General features: G+C 35.6%; 1 protein-coding gene across 1 annotated transcript in view; it reads right to left on the bottom strand.

The window, feature by feature from the left end:
- The window catches only part of plch1 (phospholipase C, eta 1), a 71,653-nt gene extending 56,869 nt beyond the window's left edge, over nucleotides 1-14,784 (bottom strand). The window contains exon 1 of the mRNA XM_051135611.1: nucleotides 14,616-14,784. Within this exon, the coding sequence (XP_050991568.1) occupies nucleotides 14,616-14,784 (169 nt within the window). The remainder of the gene's footprint in view (nucleotides 1-14,615) is intronic.
- Between the last annotated feature and the right edge of the window lie 1,033 nt (nucleotides 14,785-15,817).

The raw sequence follows: 15,817 nt of genomic DNA, 5'->3' as shown, positions 1-15,817 counted from the left end.
TGTCTCTGCACATGCACAACGTCTTGATGCTAAGAAAATATCTTCTAAACATCAGAGATCATTTTAACACCATATAGTTGCGTAATACCCCATTACTTATGTAACATCAATCTACTTGTGGAACGTGCTTGTAGACAGCAGTACTGGGAAGGATATAGATCAACTGGAGCAGGGTTTAACATAATGGACAGGACAACTGAAAAGGATTTAAAATCTAATCTCACTCTTAAAAAGCAATGTCAACAGGATGTAAACGCACACACACATTAACAGCTGAGACACACTTCTCTGCTAGATGATTAGTAGAACATAATGGACACAGGATCAGACGCTGTGTGCCAATTCACGGCCTGTGATGATGAAGCGGAATTAACAGTTCTGAAATTAATTGAAGGATAAAAAGGCCAAAAATAGAGTACAGTAGAGAACAGAGAAGAAAAATACTCCTTATGCTCCAATTCACACAGGACAGGCAGCAGATCGCTGAGCTAAGATGCTTATGGAGAATCCATGTTAGATATGGGTCTCTGGGTAAAAACAATGATTCTGACCCAGATTATAGAGGCTAGACATTGAAAGATCATGTTGCACATTGATCTAAATCTATATTATCCCTCTCTACCTTCTATGCCTTCCAACAACTCATCTGTTCATCCAATATGAGAGCATAAGAGTGGCAGCATCCTCTTCCTATCCCGACCAAACCCCCGGCCCACTTTCACTATCAGCACTTCACAGATTGGGACACAATCCGCAATCCAATTAGATTTGACATGACCATGAAAGACAATGCTTTCTATTCCCCCTTGGAAACACCCTCTAACCTCTTTCTTTTCCTTTCTCCCCGTCTCCAAACACTGACGTTCACTTTGTACCCAGATTGAAGATCGAAAGTAGACGTAGTGTGCTGTGGTGGACTGGTTTATATTGCCCAAAACATCACAAATTATTACTACTATTGCTCAAGTGTTAGAGATTTGAACAAACCCCTAACCTTAAGCAATAAACGTTGGGATGTAATACGTCCTGCACTGACTGTGCTATGGACATGAGAGAGATGTTGATGCTGCAGAAATTGCCCTGTGAAGAGACAATAAAGAGGACTACTACTATACTGACACCTTACACTGTTTACCGTTATTACTTTTACTTGGAAGAAAAATCCCACAGATTTACACTGAAAGAAAGACTCAATCCATATTGAGGGACCACACTAACACCAAAACTTATTGGGCTATAGTGAACATCCACACTTCATCTAAATTGCTTTATCTAAATTAAGCCAAAAATATAATTTAAAGGGATAGTTCACTCAAAAATGAAAATTCTGTCCAAACCCGTAAGACCTTCGGTCATCTTTGGAACACAAATGAAGATATTTTTGGATGAAATACAAGACCTTTCTGCCCCTGCATAGACAGCAACGCAACTATCACACTCAAGGCAATAAGTTTTAATGTTTTTTTTTTTTTTTTTTAAGAATTCTCTTCTGCTTTGCTGTTTTTTTAACTATTTAAAATAGCTGTTTTCTATTTGAATATATTTTAAAATGCAATTTATTCCTGTGATCAAAGCTACATTTTCAGCATCATTACTCCTGTCTTCAGTGTCACACGATCTTTCAGAATTCATTCTAATATGCTGATTTGTTGTTCAGGTAACACTTATAATTTTAATTATTATTATTAGCAATATTTAAAACAGTTGAGTACATTTTTTCAGGATTATTTGATGTACAGAAGGATCCAAAGATCAGCATTTATCTGGAATAAAAAAGCTTTTGTAACATTATACACTATACAAAAAGTTTGGAGTCTAATTGGAGGGGTAAAGAAATTAATACTTTTATTTAGTGAGGATGCTTTAAACTGATCAAAAGTGATGATAAAGACATTTATAATGGGGTAACAAATCAGAATATTAGAATGATTTCTGAAATGACTGGAGTAGTGATGCTAAAAATTCAGCTTTGACATCACAGGAATAAATGAGATTTTAAATATATATATTCAAATAGAAAGCAGTTACTTTAATAGTAAAAATAGTAAAAACATTTCAATTTACTGTTTTTGTTGCATTTTTAGATCAAATAAATGCAGGCTTGGTGAGCAGAAGACACTTCTTTAAAAAAACATAAAAAATCTTACTGTTCACAAACTTTTGGCTGATAATCTCCTTAGGGTAACAATTGCAGGTTACACTTTTAAAGTGCAGAAAACCTTTTTATTCTAACCTTTTTAGTCTCTCAACATGATGTGTCATAACTAGTTGTCATGAAGCAATAAGCTATATATCTTCCATGTTAATCTTTAAAAAAAAAAAAAAAAAAAAAACAAGAGGCAGAGATAGAAAAAAGGAGAGAGATTTTAAGTGCACACCGTCTTTAAACAAACCCTTCTTATTTTGAAAGATTCAGGTCACTCTCCAAAGCATATTAACATACTGTGACAGAATAACACGCTCTCTGGTCTTAATAAGTGCCTGGCCTAGTCTGGCTTCCAAATGTTTTTTTTTTTTTTTTTTTTTATTCATCGTCTTCTGTTTAATCTAGATACTTTTAATCCACTCTTTTGCCTTTGTGGCATCTTGTCCAGATATTTGGATCTTATTTTCCCACTAAATCCTCTGTTGTTCCAGAGTTCTAGAACTAGGAAAGTAAAAACAGAGAAACTTCTTAGGAAAAAGTGTCAAAACACATCTAGTAAAAGTAGAATATATATTCACAGAAAATAAAATAATACTCCATTTTCTGTCCAGGAAGTGTCTGCACACAGAGAAAACTTCCCAGTACTTTTCTCTCCTGCTCTCTCTCTCTTATAAACTTACAGCACTCATAAAGTCACTGTCAGTGAGCATCACTGTGGAAGAAAACTATTGATTTTCATTCTCATGAAAGCAGTGGCTCCACCTTTTGCCTGCAACACACTGTTTGTTCTTAAATAAACCCTCTCTCAGGTTCTCGCTCTCCCTCGGGGTCACACTGCATGTCTTCGCCTCCAGCTGGGTTTCAACATAAGTTTGCAGCACATGCTGCAATACAGACGTGAGCAGCAATAAGCTACACCATAATCTCTAAGGGAATTTAGACGCTAGCTGTGTTGCACAACTTAGTCAGCTGCCTGCCTAGACAGGATGCTAAAGGGATTGCTCACCCAAAAATAATTTACTTACTCTCATATTGTTACAAACTTTTATGGCTTTTTTTTTCTGCAGAACTGTTCTGTTTTTGTCCATAAAATTAAAGTCAATGAAGGCAAATTCACTGAGGGGGAAAAAAAAAAAAAAAAAAAATGAGAGAAACATTTTAATTTGATACTGAAAAGTATAGCTAAAATTATGGAAGCTCGTTTCCGGCTCTGAATATTTATTTATTTTTTTTACATCTCACAGTCATGACTTTTTTTCTCAAAATTGTGTGATATAAACTCACAATTGTGAGAAAAAAAATCACAATTATCTTTTTCTATTTTAATTCAGTGGTGGTAACAGGCTTCCATAAAGAAATAAACTCACAATTGCACGTTATAAAATTCAGTTCTGAGGGGGAAAAAAGTGATATGTTTTCAGAATTACGAGTTTATATCCCACAATTCTGCCTTTATAACATGCCGTCTTGGAATTATAAGGTTCTATGTGACATTTTGGTCAAAATTGGGTTATTCACATATTGTGTGACAACTTATTTACATTATGTGATGTTTCTTTTGCAAGAAATGTACATTTTAGGCCTTATTTTAGAAAACAAAAAGGGTTCTATGTATAGAAATCTATGGAACGCAAAAACTTTGAAGCTCAGTATCTCAAAAGTGCTCAGAATGCAGACTGAACCTTATAATCCCAAGGCGGTGAACTTGCAACTGCGTGTTATAAAGTGAGAGAAAAAGTCACAATTGCAAGTTTATACCTCACAATTTTGATTTCATTTCTCAGAAATGAAGTATAGCTCACAATTGCAAGTTTACATCTCACAATTTGAATAAAAAAAGTCAGAACTGTGAGGAAAAATTCAGAATTGCAAAATACACACTTGCATTTGCAAGAAAAATAGTCAGAATTGTAAGTTTTTATCTCGTAATTCTGTCTTTATATTATGTAGTTCTGTAAAAAAGTCTGAATCGTGAGTTAATATCTCATAATTCTGACTTTCTAACTCGAAAATGCAAGTTTATATCTGACAATTTTGAGAAAAAAAGTCAGAATTGTGAGAAAAAATTGAGAATTGCAAGATACAAACTTGTATTTGTGAGAAAAAAGTCAGAATTGCGAGTTTATATATTTTCCAATTCTGACTTTCTAACTCGCAATTGCAGGTTTATATCTCACAGTTTTGAGAAAAAAAGTCAGAATTGTGAAGAAAAATTCAGAATTGCAAGTTTATATCTCGCAATTCTGATTTTCTAAATTGAAAATGCAAGTTTATATCTCACAATTTTGAGAAAAAAAGTTAGAATTGTTTTGTTTTTTAGATGTATTTTTGGCATTTTTGCACTTTTGCCTATTGTAATGGGACAGATCAGACATGACAGGAAGCAAAGTGGGAGAGAGAGAGGGGGGAAGGATCAGGAAAGGTCCCTGAGTCGGCATTCAAACACGGGACACCCGAAGCGCAATGGTGCTGCATGTCAGCGCGCTGCCCACAAGGCTATCGGTGCTGACAAAAAGTCTGAATCGTGAGGAAAAAGTCAGAATTGCAAGATACAAAGTTGCATTTGCGAGAAAAAAAAAAAATCAGAATTGCACGTTTGTATTACACATTTTCTGAGAAAGTAAAATCAAATTTGCAACTGCGAGAAAAAAAGTCATAACTGTGAGATAAAAACTTGCAATTACCTTTTTTATTAAGCTTATTCTCTTTGAATTCACTGTTTTCTTTTGTACATGTTTGTTTTCTTTGTGTTGTTTGGTTGCTTGTATTCACATTTGTATTGTTGATTGTTCTTTTTCCTGTGCAGTATGAAAGGCGCTTATAAATAAAATTTATTAATATATATATATATTTTTTTTTAAATTCAGTGGCACAAACAGGCTTCCATATAAAATTTGGCGTAAAAAAAAAAGCAAAAAGTATTTTGCCCAATATTTGTGCGTGCTTCGTATTCTATGCTTATTAGAGTGTCACATGTTAACATGTTAACATCAAACCCAATGTTATGTATAAAAAAAAACTTTTTTTATCTTAAAAAATGTTTACTAAAATAAAATAAACTATAGCAGCTATAGTTTCATAGTAACATTTCTTCATTTTTTAATTTAGTTTAACTTGATGTACTAAAACAACTAATAAAATGACAGAAACACACAAAATTATTACATTTTTAAAGGGATAATTCATTCAAAAATCTAAATTCTTTCATCATTTAATCACCCTCCTCTTGTTACAAACCTGTATAAGTTTCTTTCGTCTGCCAAACACAAATTATTGACAGTTGCCATTGGCTTCCATAATAATGTTTCCATACTATGGAAGTCAATGGCTACCGTCATCTGTTTGGTTACTAACATGCTACAAAATATCTTTTGTGCTCAACAGTTGAAAGATATTCATACATGTAAAATTCAAGTAAAATTTAAATGCACAAAAACTAATTAAACATATTAACAAAACCTCAAAGATACTAAAATAACACTGCATCAAAATATACTGAAATAATTTGCAGAGCTGTTGCCTAAACAGAGCATCCCAAATCAGCCGCACTTAAAGTTCAATCCCGGGAACGATCCTGACTTAGGGCTAATTAACACTGCACCAACAAACGCTAACCAATGCCGTCAATCACTAGATTAGGCTACGTCAGTTCTCCGACATTACAAGACCCGACAAACGCCGACTGAACATGTTCAGTCTATTAAAAAACAGTGCTGACTAATGGTGACAGGGGTAACACTGGTCCAACATAACCCACCAAATGTGTCTATTGCCGTTGGACAGCGTCTGTACATCCTGTGTGAATTAGCTTTTAAAAGACAGCTCGCCTAGGAAGCAGACAGCAAAGGCAGCTCACCAGCTTGGGTTTTTCTTTTAAAACAAGAAGCTTTTTGTACCTCATAGCAAATGTTTATGCAACATATAAACAAAGTGTTTATCTTTCTTTACTTTTCCGTTTAGCCTCTAACTCCCGGTGAGCGTTTTTGTGGAATGTTGACACTACAGATCAGAACATCTCCAGGCTGCTCTTCCCTCTTGCAAGTAAAGCTGTACTTTGGATAAATAGTTGGTGACTTTCTGCAATACACTTTAAATACCACTCACATTTTTTATCTCTCATATAAAGACCAACTCAGCCACAAAATAAAAACATTGTGTGCTTCTTACAGGTTGCCAGACAGACTTATTTTGAAGGACCTGAAGGACTGTGTGCTCTTGTTACGGACTCATGGGATTCTGTGGACCCAAACATTTGTGATTGGAATTTTAAAAACAACACGACCAAGGGTACATCAACTTCTACAAGGACACTTGGCATTTGTGTACACAAGAGGACACACGCTCTCCACTTGACTTAGTATGCCATCTTAATTAGGAAATGCAAGGAGGGTGTAAAGCAATGCCCAGGAGGGTCAAAGGTCACAGACAAGTGCATGTTCCCGCTCTTTTCATTACATCTAAGGGTTATAAATTAAATCTCTAAATTAGGAAATCCATTTTAATGAGTGGTCATGACTAATAAACAGTTAATGAAGGTCTCACTCTCTCGCTCATTCCTCTCATTTTGCTTCTCTCTTTCTAAGTCTCTTGTCCTCCTCTTTGGACTCCTATTATTGTTATTACCATGAGCCTCTCCAGCTCATTTGAAACAAATTAGTCTCGTGTTGAGTAAACCTTCACGGCCGATTACTGCGCTCTGCACAGTGGGGACTCGGCACAGATCTCGAGGGAAGGAAACGTGTTCATTAGGCTGGAGAGAGAGGTGCGAACACTTGAGAGAAGGATTGACAGGAGCCCCTCACTTCCAGGACGCCAGCCTCCCCTGCCACTTCATGACATGATAATAATGAGTTAAAGAGACAATTCAGCTGCACTCTGGGGCAGAACTTATTTGAAATAAATAAATAAATGAATTTATTGAAAATTGGGCCTTTAGTATGAGTATGTTAGCCTTAAAGGAGAAGTTCACTTCCAGTACAAAAATTTACAGATAATTTACTCACCCCCTTGTCATCCAAGATGTTCATGTCTTTTTTTCTTCACTTATACATAAATTATGTTTTCTGAGGAAAACATCACAGGATTTCTCTCCATATAGTGGACTTCTATGGTGCCTGTGAGTTTAAACTTCCAAAATGCAGTTTAAATGCAGCTTCAAAGGGCTCAAAACAATCCCAGCCAAGGAAGAAGGGTCTTATCTAGAGAAACAATCTGTCATTTTCAATTTATATTACAATTTAAATTACAATTTATATACTTTTTAACCTCAAATGCTCGTCTTGTCTAGCTCTGTGCGAACTCTGTAAAATTCCAGTTCAAAAAACTCCCATATTATTTTCTTCTCCAAATTCAAAATCATCTTACATCGCTGTTTTAACCTTTTTTGGTAAAGGCCGTTTGATCTTCTTTGCATGTTCACTTTGTAAACTCTGGGTCGGTACTTCTGCAGTGATGAAGGATGATTTTGAAGTTGGAGGAGAAAATGAGATGGGAGTTTTTCAACATACCCTAACTGTATTGACCTGGAATACACAGAGTTCACACAGAGCTAGACAAGACAAGCATTTGAGGTTAAAAAGTAATAAATTGTCAGTTTGTTTAGAAAATGACTGATCGTTTTGCTACATAAGACCCTTCTTCCTCAGCTGGGATCATTTAGAGCCCTTGGAAGATGCTTTCAAACTGCATTTTGGAAGTTCAAACTCGCAGGCACCATAGAAGTCCACTATATGGAGAGAAATCCTGAAATGTTTTCCTCAAAAAACATAATTTATTGAAAGAAAGACATGAACATCCGGAATGACAAGGGAGTGAGTAAATTATCTTTATTTTTTTGTTCTGGAAGTGAACTTCTCCATTAGGGTTATCTATGAGCTAGTGTACTCCAAAACAATGACAAAATTCGCATTTACAAGATATAAGCATTCAAAACTTCCGCCAATATGGGTAAAAAAATTTAATGACATCACCCCGCACTTCAGCTACTCATAAAACTTTATGTCCAATCAAATGCTCCTAGAATCCAAAGCATCCTGCCCCATACACTATAAATAACTGCTAAAACTCCGGAAAACTCTGAAAATATGAAAGAAAATATGCTAAAACGGGACAGTCCGTCAGCCGTTGTGGATGGGGCCTGAGCAGTATGACATCATACTGCTTAGAAAATCAAAATGTTTTGATAACTGAGACACAGTGAATGGATTTTTAAAATTGTACAGTGGTTGTGTCCACACACTGTTAAGACACATTTATGTGCAAACACCTTGTAAAATTGAGTTTTGCATCCAATGTCCCCTTTAAAAGGAAGATTTGAGTGGTTTCAGATTAAATATGAAAATGTTAATCATCAATCAAGGCAAATGACCATTACAAAAGTAGGAACAGATTTATTTCTAGGTCAATTATTTATGCCCCATTTCTTGATGCAGTCCACCTGACTGTTTAATCAAAGCTTTTGGTTAAGAACATACTTATAGTCTTATATTTGTTCTGTGGGACAGATGGATTTGGGCAGGACGGTAGCTTAGCAGAGCATCCAAAAGCAGCCAGGGAGGAAAACAGAAGTTCAATTCAGAGGCCAGCTGAGAAAAATGAAAAAGCAGCACAAAATTTTATTTATACGACTATAGCGTCACTGCTTTTACCTGCTTTTGACCCAGGAAAGTTAAAGGTAGCAGAAGGGAGAAGAAAAATAAAGTGTAAATAAGAGAGAGTGTGTCCTTATATGTATTGGAGGCATAGGAGAACTAAATGTGTTCACCAGATCGGCGGTTGAAGACGAGAGAGCAGATCAAAGCAGCCTGGAGAGAAGTACGGGGAGATATCAAACACTGAATAATTGGGTCGTAGAGGCTCAGGCTCTGTGATGCCGAAATCACAAAGCACTGTGCGTTCAGAACCATCAGAGCAGAAACACAAAACAGAGGATGACACATGCATTATGCAGTCAGACACCTGCGCAGAGGTTCAACAAACCGCTCTGTCCTGCAGCGCTGGCTATGGATATTTACAGTTCTTAAAAACAATTATTGGCCTAAATAAGAGTCAGATAAGATTGTCCATAGATTCAGTGATTCAATCAGTTAATAGTCTACAATTCTTATAATTATTTTTTAATGATATTACATTTTAGTAATAATAATTGGTAGTAGTAGTAGTAGTAGTAGTAGTAGCAGCAGTATGTTAACAAACATACTTGTGGGATCCTCAATTTGCATGCATTTACTGTATAAAAACAATAAATGCACTGAATTAAATGCCTCTTCAATAATAAATCATTAAATAATAAATAAATCAATCCTCACACTTATGTACAAAGATGCTTTTGCTATTGTAGTATGATGGTCTGGAAAATGCAGTATTTTATATTTGTTCAGCTACAATGATAGTTATATTTCACCATACAAAGTGCTTAAATGACTGATTTTTATTATATGTCACTTCTGTGTTGATAAATAGATAAATTACAAAATGAAACCGTTCTAATGTCAACATATTTAATGAATCACATGCATCAATGCGTTAACTTTTGCGCTCCAAATCACACTGGCTAAACTGCTGAACTGTGCTGAAAGAGCAGCACATTGTCAGCTGGGTATGGTTCTGAAATTTGCTAAATGATGATTTTCTAAATGATGTTACATATTGGTTATTAAAACGTTTTCATTTGCACACTTTTAGATCATTTAAAGCAATTAAAATATGTTTTCATTTTATGTATTTCTCATTTAAAGTGATAGTTCACCCAAAAATTAAAATTCTGTCATTAATTAGGCTACTCACCCTTGTGTCGTTCCAAACTAGTAAGATCTTCGTTCGTCTTTGGAACACAAATTAAGATATTTTTGATGAAATCCATGAGCTTTCTGACTCTGCGTAGACAGCAACTACCACGTTCAAGGCTCAGAATGGTGGTAAGGACCATGAAATGGTCCATGTGGTTCAACCGTTAACGTTATGAAGCTACAGGAATATTTTTTGTGTGCAAAGAAAACAAAAATAACAGCTTAATTCAACAATTTCTCCTCTTCCCTGTTAGTTTTTAACACGTTCACCACAGTACAACACACACCAAAGACTGACACAGAAGAGAAGAAACTGTTGAATAAAGTCATTAGGAACCCTATTGTAATTGTTACAATGGCCAAGGATCAGCAATCTCCATGTAAAACTGATTGTGCAGACCAAACCGTAAGTCACAGAGACTTATAACTGGGATGGTAATACTCACACCGTCTACAACGTCATCAAGGCTCGCCTCAATTGGCCTGACAGGGGCGCTACAGCGGTCAAAGGTATGAAATCGCTCATACCTCCTTAAATATTTGAGACTCAAGTGTCTTATGTCATTGGAATCCTTCATCACTGGACAAACTGCATGACTTAGATTCATCCGTCACCCTGGCAAAATTTTCGGGTATTTCGCATTTTTTTGAAAAACCTATTTTTGCAAACTAGTCCTTGGTTTCTCGCCCGATCGGAACCAAACCAGTGCAGCAAGATTCTCTGGAGAGTGAATATCAATAATGATCCAAAAAAAAGAACTTTCGACCCTCCATCGCAAAAGGACGGGAAAACGTTTAAAAGGCGGAGAGACTAAAATGGCTATTTTGAACGGAATGAGATATCTTCGCCAAACTCACCAAGTGTTTGTAAGAGCTGAATCTGTGGTCACATGGAAAAAGTCAAGGAGCTTGGCCACTTGGTGGCGCTATAAGAGAAGGAAAAAAACATAAAAATGGCCATAACTACACACCCGTTTGCATTTCCGTATCTCAAAAAACATGGCGGCTATAGGCCAATGAATTTTGAGCACCTAATACACAAGTTTAACAGAGGTCGATTGGAATGAAACTCTGTGGGCCTGTCCGCCTCATGGCCCTAAAGGTCTGTGAGAAATTTGAAAGAAATCGGCCACTGGGGTGGGGGCAATATCGCATTTTTTAAGGGTGTAAACCAGGGGTCACCAGACCCAGTCCTGGACAGCCAGTGTCCCTGCAGAGTTTAGCTCCAACCCTAATCAAACACACCTGAACCAGCTAATTAAGGTCTTACTAGGTATACTCGAAACTTCCAGGCAGGTGTGTTGAGGAAAGTTGGAGGTAAACTCTGAAGGACACCGGCCCTCCAGGAACGAGTTTGGTGACCCCTGGTGTAAACAATTATATATTACACAGTTGTTTACACATACATGCAATGTATGTATCATACAATAGATCTTCTCGTTCCGAACAACTTTGCCTCTAAAACCACTGCTGTCAATTAAACCGTTTGTTAAATAACTAAGAAAATGTAAAAAAGCTTGCAAAGTTTTAGGGAGATCGGACCACAGCTGGCGCTGTAACAGTCATAAGCATTAAAAAGCATCATATTTCTATTGTAAATTACCTGGATTTGCCAAAAAATGCTTTTTTAATAACTGATTTAGGTGGTTACAGGCTTTCTAAATAATATGTAATCTCTCTTTCCTTATGTGCTTAAATGAAACCCCAGTAATCGCTGCTTGCAGCTATATTTATTACTATAACACACAAAAAGTATTCTCATAGATTGATAACATTACGGGTTGAACCACTGATGTCACATGGACTATTTCAATGATGTCTTTACTAACTTTCTTGACCTTGAACATGGTAGTTCCATTGCTGTCTATGCAGGGTTAGAAAGCTCTAGGAGTTATACCTTAATTTGTGTTCCAGAGATGAATGAAGGTCTTACAGGTTTGGAACGACATGAAGGTGAGCAGAATTTTCATTTTTGAGTCAACTATACCTTTAAAACCATGAAACTGTAGTATATACAAGCATTACTTCAGCCATCAGTCAACCATCTGTCTAAATACCAGCATCAATATCAGCCATTTAAAAAAAAAAAAAAATCACAACAGTCAACCTCTAATCATAAGCACTGTGATCTTGATCACCACCAAGATTATCATGAGAGAACTGGTTAGATTATTGCCAAAGCAATAACCACATATCGCCCCATGCTCTTTCCACCAGAGGAGGATAAAAGACTCCCTCCACAAGGCAGATCTGAGCCACAGCCAAGTCGGGCGAGATGGTTTAGCAGCACTGTCATAGCGTTCACAGTGCCTCAGAGCGCTGTGAGGAAGAGGATCTGGATGGGGAACGTGTCACACACACCAATAAAGCAGATTAAACTGTGTATGTGCACAGTCTGCGCTATAAATACCCAACAATATATCTGTGCAAGCGCTGTGCTCTCATTGTTCAGAGTAGAATATCTCATAATAGATTTGCTCCCATTTTTACCAGCACTTTAATTTCATCTCATCTTATGCATCAAAATATGACTCATTTTGCTCTTGCTTAATTAACCCAACCTCAAACAGGACATACAGGAATAGGCACTCATCCAAAAAGCAGCAACAAATACAGTATTTAAAGAGGATGTCATTGAAATACTTTGGTGTTTCTAAAAAAGCTGTGCACCTTTTCATAGCACAGAGCTTTCTTGAGCTTAAAATAGCTGAGACGCTGGTTTATGTTTACATTTGTAGGAGAACGCTGCATTCCAAGCCATCTGTTCCATAAAACAGCCACTTTCACACTGAACATATTCAGCCAGGTAGAACAGCAGGCATTCTCACACCCTCTCCTGGGCTCTGAATCCCTGAGTAGATGTCTTCCACTATTTCTGAGAGGTGATAATAGGCAGAGCATCTTTTTTGCTCTTTTCCAATTGACTATCATTTCTGATGCAATGTAGTGGTAAAAACACAAGCGCACAAATGTCAGTCTAATGAACATATAAGCTAATTTTAGGACTCAGGGAGTAGGAGGTTGGTGCTTTCACCCAAGTGACAGCTGGAAAGCATGAAACAATAAAGAGCAATAAGACAAATTGACTTTGAGCTCTGCATCATGTTTGTCTGGCTGAGCAGTACACACATAAACACAAATACAGATAAAGCTGCTAATAAGGTGATTACTATATGTAATGATAGTATTTATTTATTTATTTATTAAAAAGTCAAATTATTATTAATTAATATTATTAATTATTTAAAAAATCCAGAAAATGATTACAATTACAGATGCCACAATTTTGTGATCGTTCAAAGGCACAATTAAAAAAAAAAAAAAAAACAATAAATAAAGAATATTTAAATTTGTTCTTTTTTATATATATATTTTAAGAAGAAACTATATATAAAATGTGGCATGCAGTTGCTTCAAACAATGGTATAAAGCTATTCAAAACATCATTCAATGTAAATTGTGATAATCGTAATTAATAATCTCAATTTACATATTAGAAGTTTTCAGGATCACGTGACACACACACACACTCACTCACAAATTATAAACATATTTAAAAATATCACTGATACTGTATTTTTTTTATTAAATAAATGCTTGAATGAGAACAAGAGATTTCTTTCCAAAAAAAAAGAAAAAATAAATACATAAAAACTTACTGACCCCAATGATTTGAATGGTATTGTGTATATATTGAATCTATTATTGAAGATTCACTTTAACAGTGATAATAATTAGATTATTGATTGATTGATTGACTGATTGATTGATTGATTAAATGATTAATTGGTTGATTGAAAAAAAGAGCATCAGTTTCCAGAAAAAAATAATAATAAATTAAGCAACAGAACTGTTCTCAACATTGATAATAACAAGGACTTTAAATTGAGCATTAAATCAACATATTAGATTGATTTCAGGATCATGTGAAACTAAAATAAATTATAATCATATTTAATAATATTACTATCGTTTTTTAATAAAAACTAAATTAAATTAAATTAAATTAAATTAAATTAAAAACACATAGCCACCCCAATCATTTGCACAGTATTGTGTATGTATTGAATACATTTAAATTATGTCTAAATAAAATAATCAGTCAATATTATAATGTAATGATATTCACTTTAACAGTGATAATCATTCAAAGAAAAAAAGAGTATCAGTAAAAGAGTATGTTTTTTTTTTACAAAAATATTAAGCAACACAACTGTTCTCAACATTAACAATAACAAGAACTTTAAATTTGACACTAAATGAACATATTAGATTGATTTCAAGATCATGTGAGAACTAAAATAAATTCTAATCATATTTAACAATGTTAGTGTTGTTTTTTTATATAAAAACTTGCTGTATTTTATATTACATAAATGAAGCTCTAAAAATAAAAATAAAATAAAATAAAATAAAATAAAATAAAATAAAATAAAATAAAATAAAATAAAATAAAATAAAATAAAATAAAACCATAATAATGTACCAACCTCAATCATTTGAATGGTAGTGTGTGTGCATATATTGTATATTATTGTGTATATTATTTACAGTCTGTCTAAATACAATGATATATGTGTACAAATATATAATAATAATAATAAAAAACTTCAATAATATCAGCTGATATCCAATACTTTGCATTCCCCCACAAACATTTACTTTAACAAGAAACATCTCACCTATATATGCCAAACGACACTTTTGTGGTACCGCCACGCTGCCTCCAACATGGTAGAACCTACGGGCCAAAAGAGACGCCACGTTGGCCACGGCTGAGCGCTCTGATGTCAGGAAGAAGGGTCCCATGCCATCAAAACACAAAGGTGACTGCTCGAAACTGAGTGTCATCCCTGAAAAACTCCTTCTTGCCTCCTTCCCTTGAGACTGCAAGCCGCAATCTCTCTCTAAGTGTCCACATCTAACGCCCACTTCTTTATCCAGAACCCCTCACTCCACCCTCTCTTTGGTCATCTATCTTCTATCCCGCCAGCTATTCACACAGAGCCTTTGAACCTTTGTGAAAGTAGAAAGCAGTACCGAGCAGGGATTTACACAGAATAGCTAATGTACTGTTGTGGGGAAAATGTGCATGATGGTGGGGCTTTGAACAGATGTGTTTTTGTCCTGGAGGGTCAAAGTGAGCAGCATAAGTAATGGAGATGGAAGAGAAAGCAGATAATATTAATGGTATGACATAACACGAGTACAAGTGAGTGCGATTCCACAAAATCTGAGTCTTTTTGTATTCAAAAGGACACGTGGCGCATAGAATGGATAAAAAACATTGCAGGGTTTATAAAGAAGCCATTGTGGGTTGAGAAAGATGTCACTTTAAAAAGACAGATCTAAAGTGAGTCCTTTGAAAAACCTAAGAGGGGGATTTAGCTTCCAAGTGGGTGGATGTCTGAGGTCCAATGCTGTGAATTTTGTGCTTTTGGAGCACGAGAAATTAACTTGAGGGAAGGCCACTAATTTATTGAAAACTCCTCCACTCCTCATGATATCAGCTGAACATCTAGTATAAATCATTTAGTGTCACAATTTGCAATATGAATGCATTTTTCTGACGTCTTCACATCTTCCAAGTTCTCGGTGTCCTCGTTTTCTCTCGCTCTTCTGTGTTGCACATGAGTGAAGATGAATTCATCCACATATGAAATTGTATTAGTCCGTGGCACTGGTTTTTGACCTATGTGTCCTGACCGCTGGTCAGATGCAGGAAGACGTCCATCTCAGACGCAGCAGGCAGAAGGCCCGTAATGTGGCATTTAAACTCTCTTGACTCCAAAGACTCTTTAGAAGTTAAAAAAGGGGAAAGATTAAATGGACAATATTTTGTCAAGAGAATCTGGATACTCCACTCCACATATTATGACATCTG

Source organism: Labeo rohita, chromosome 18 (genome assembly GCF_022985175.1).
Source record: "Labeo rohita strain BAU-BD-2019 chromosome 18, IGBB_LRoh.1.0, whole genome shotgun sequence".
Lineage (NCBI taxonomy): Eukaryota > Metazoa > Chordata > Actinopteri > Cypriniformes > Cyprinidae > Labeo > Labeo rohita.
The sequence above is the reverse complement of the archived record's forward strand: the minus strand, read 5'-3'. Positions and strand labels throughout refer to the sequence as shown.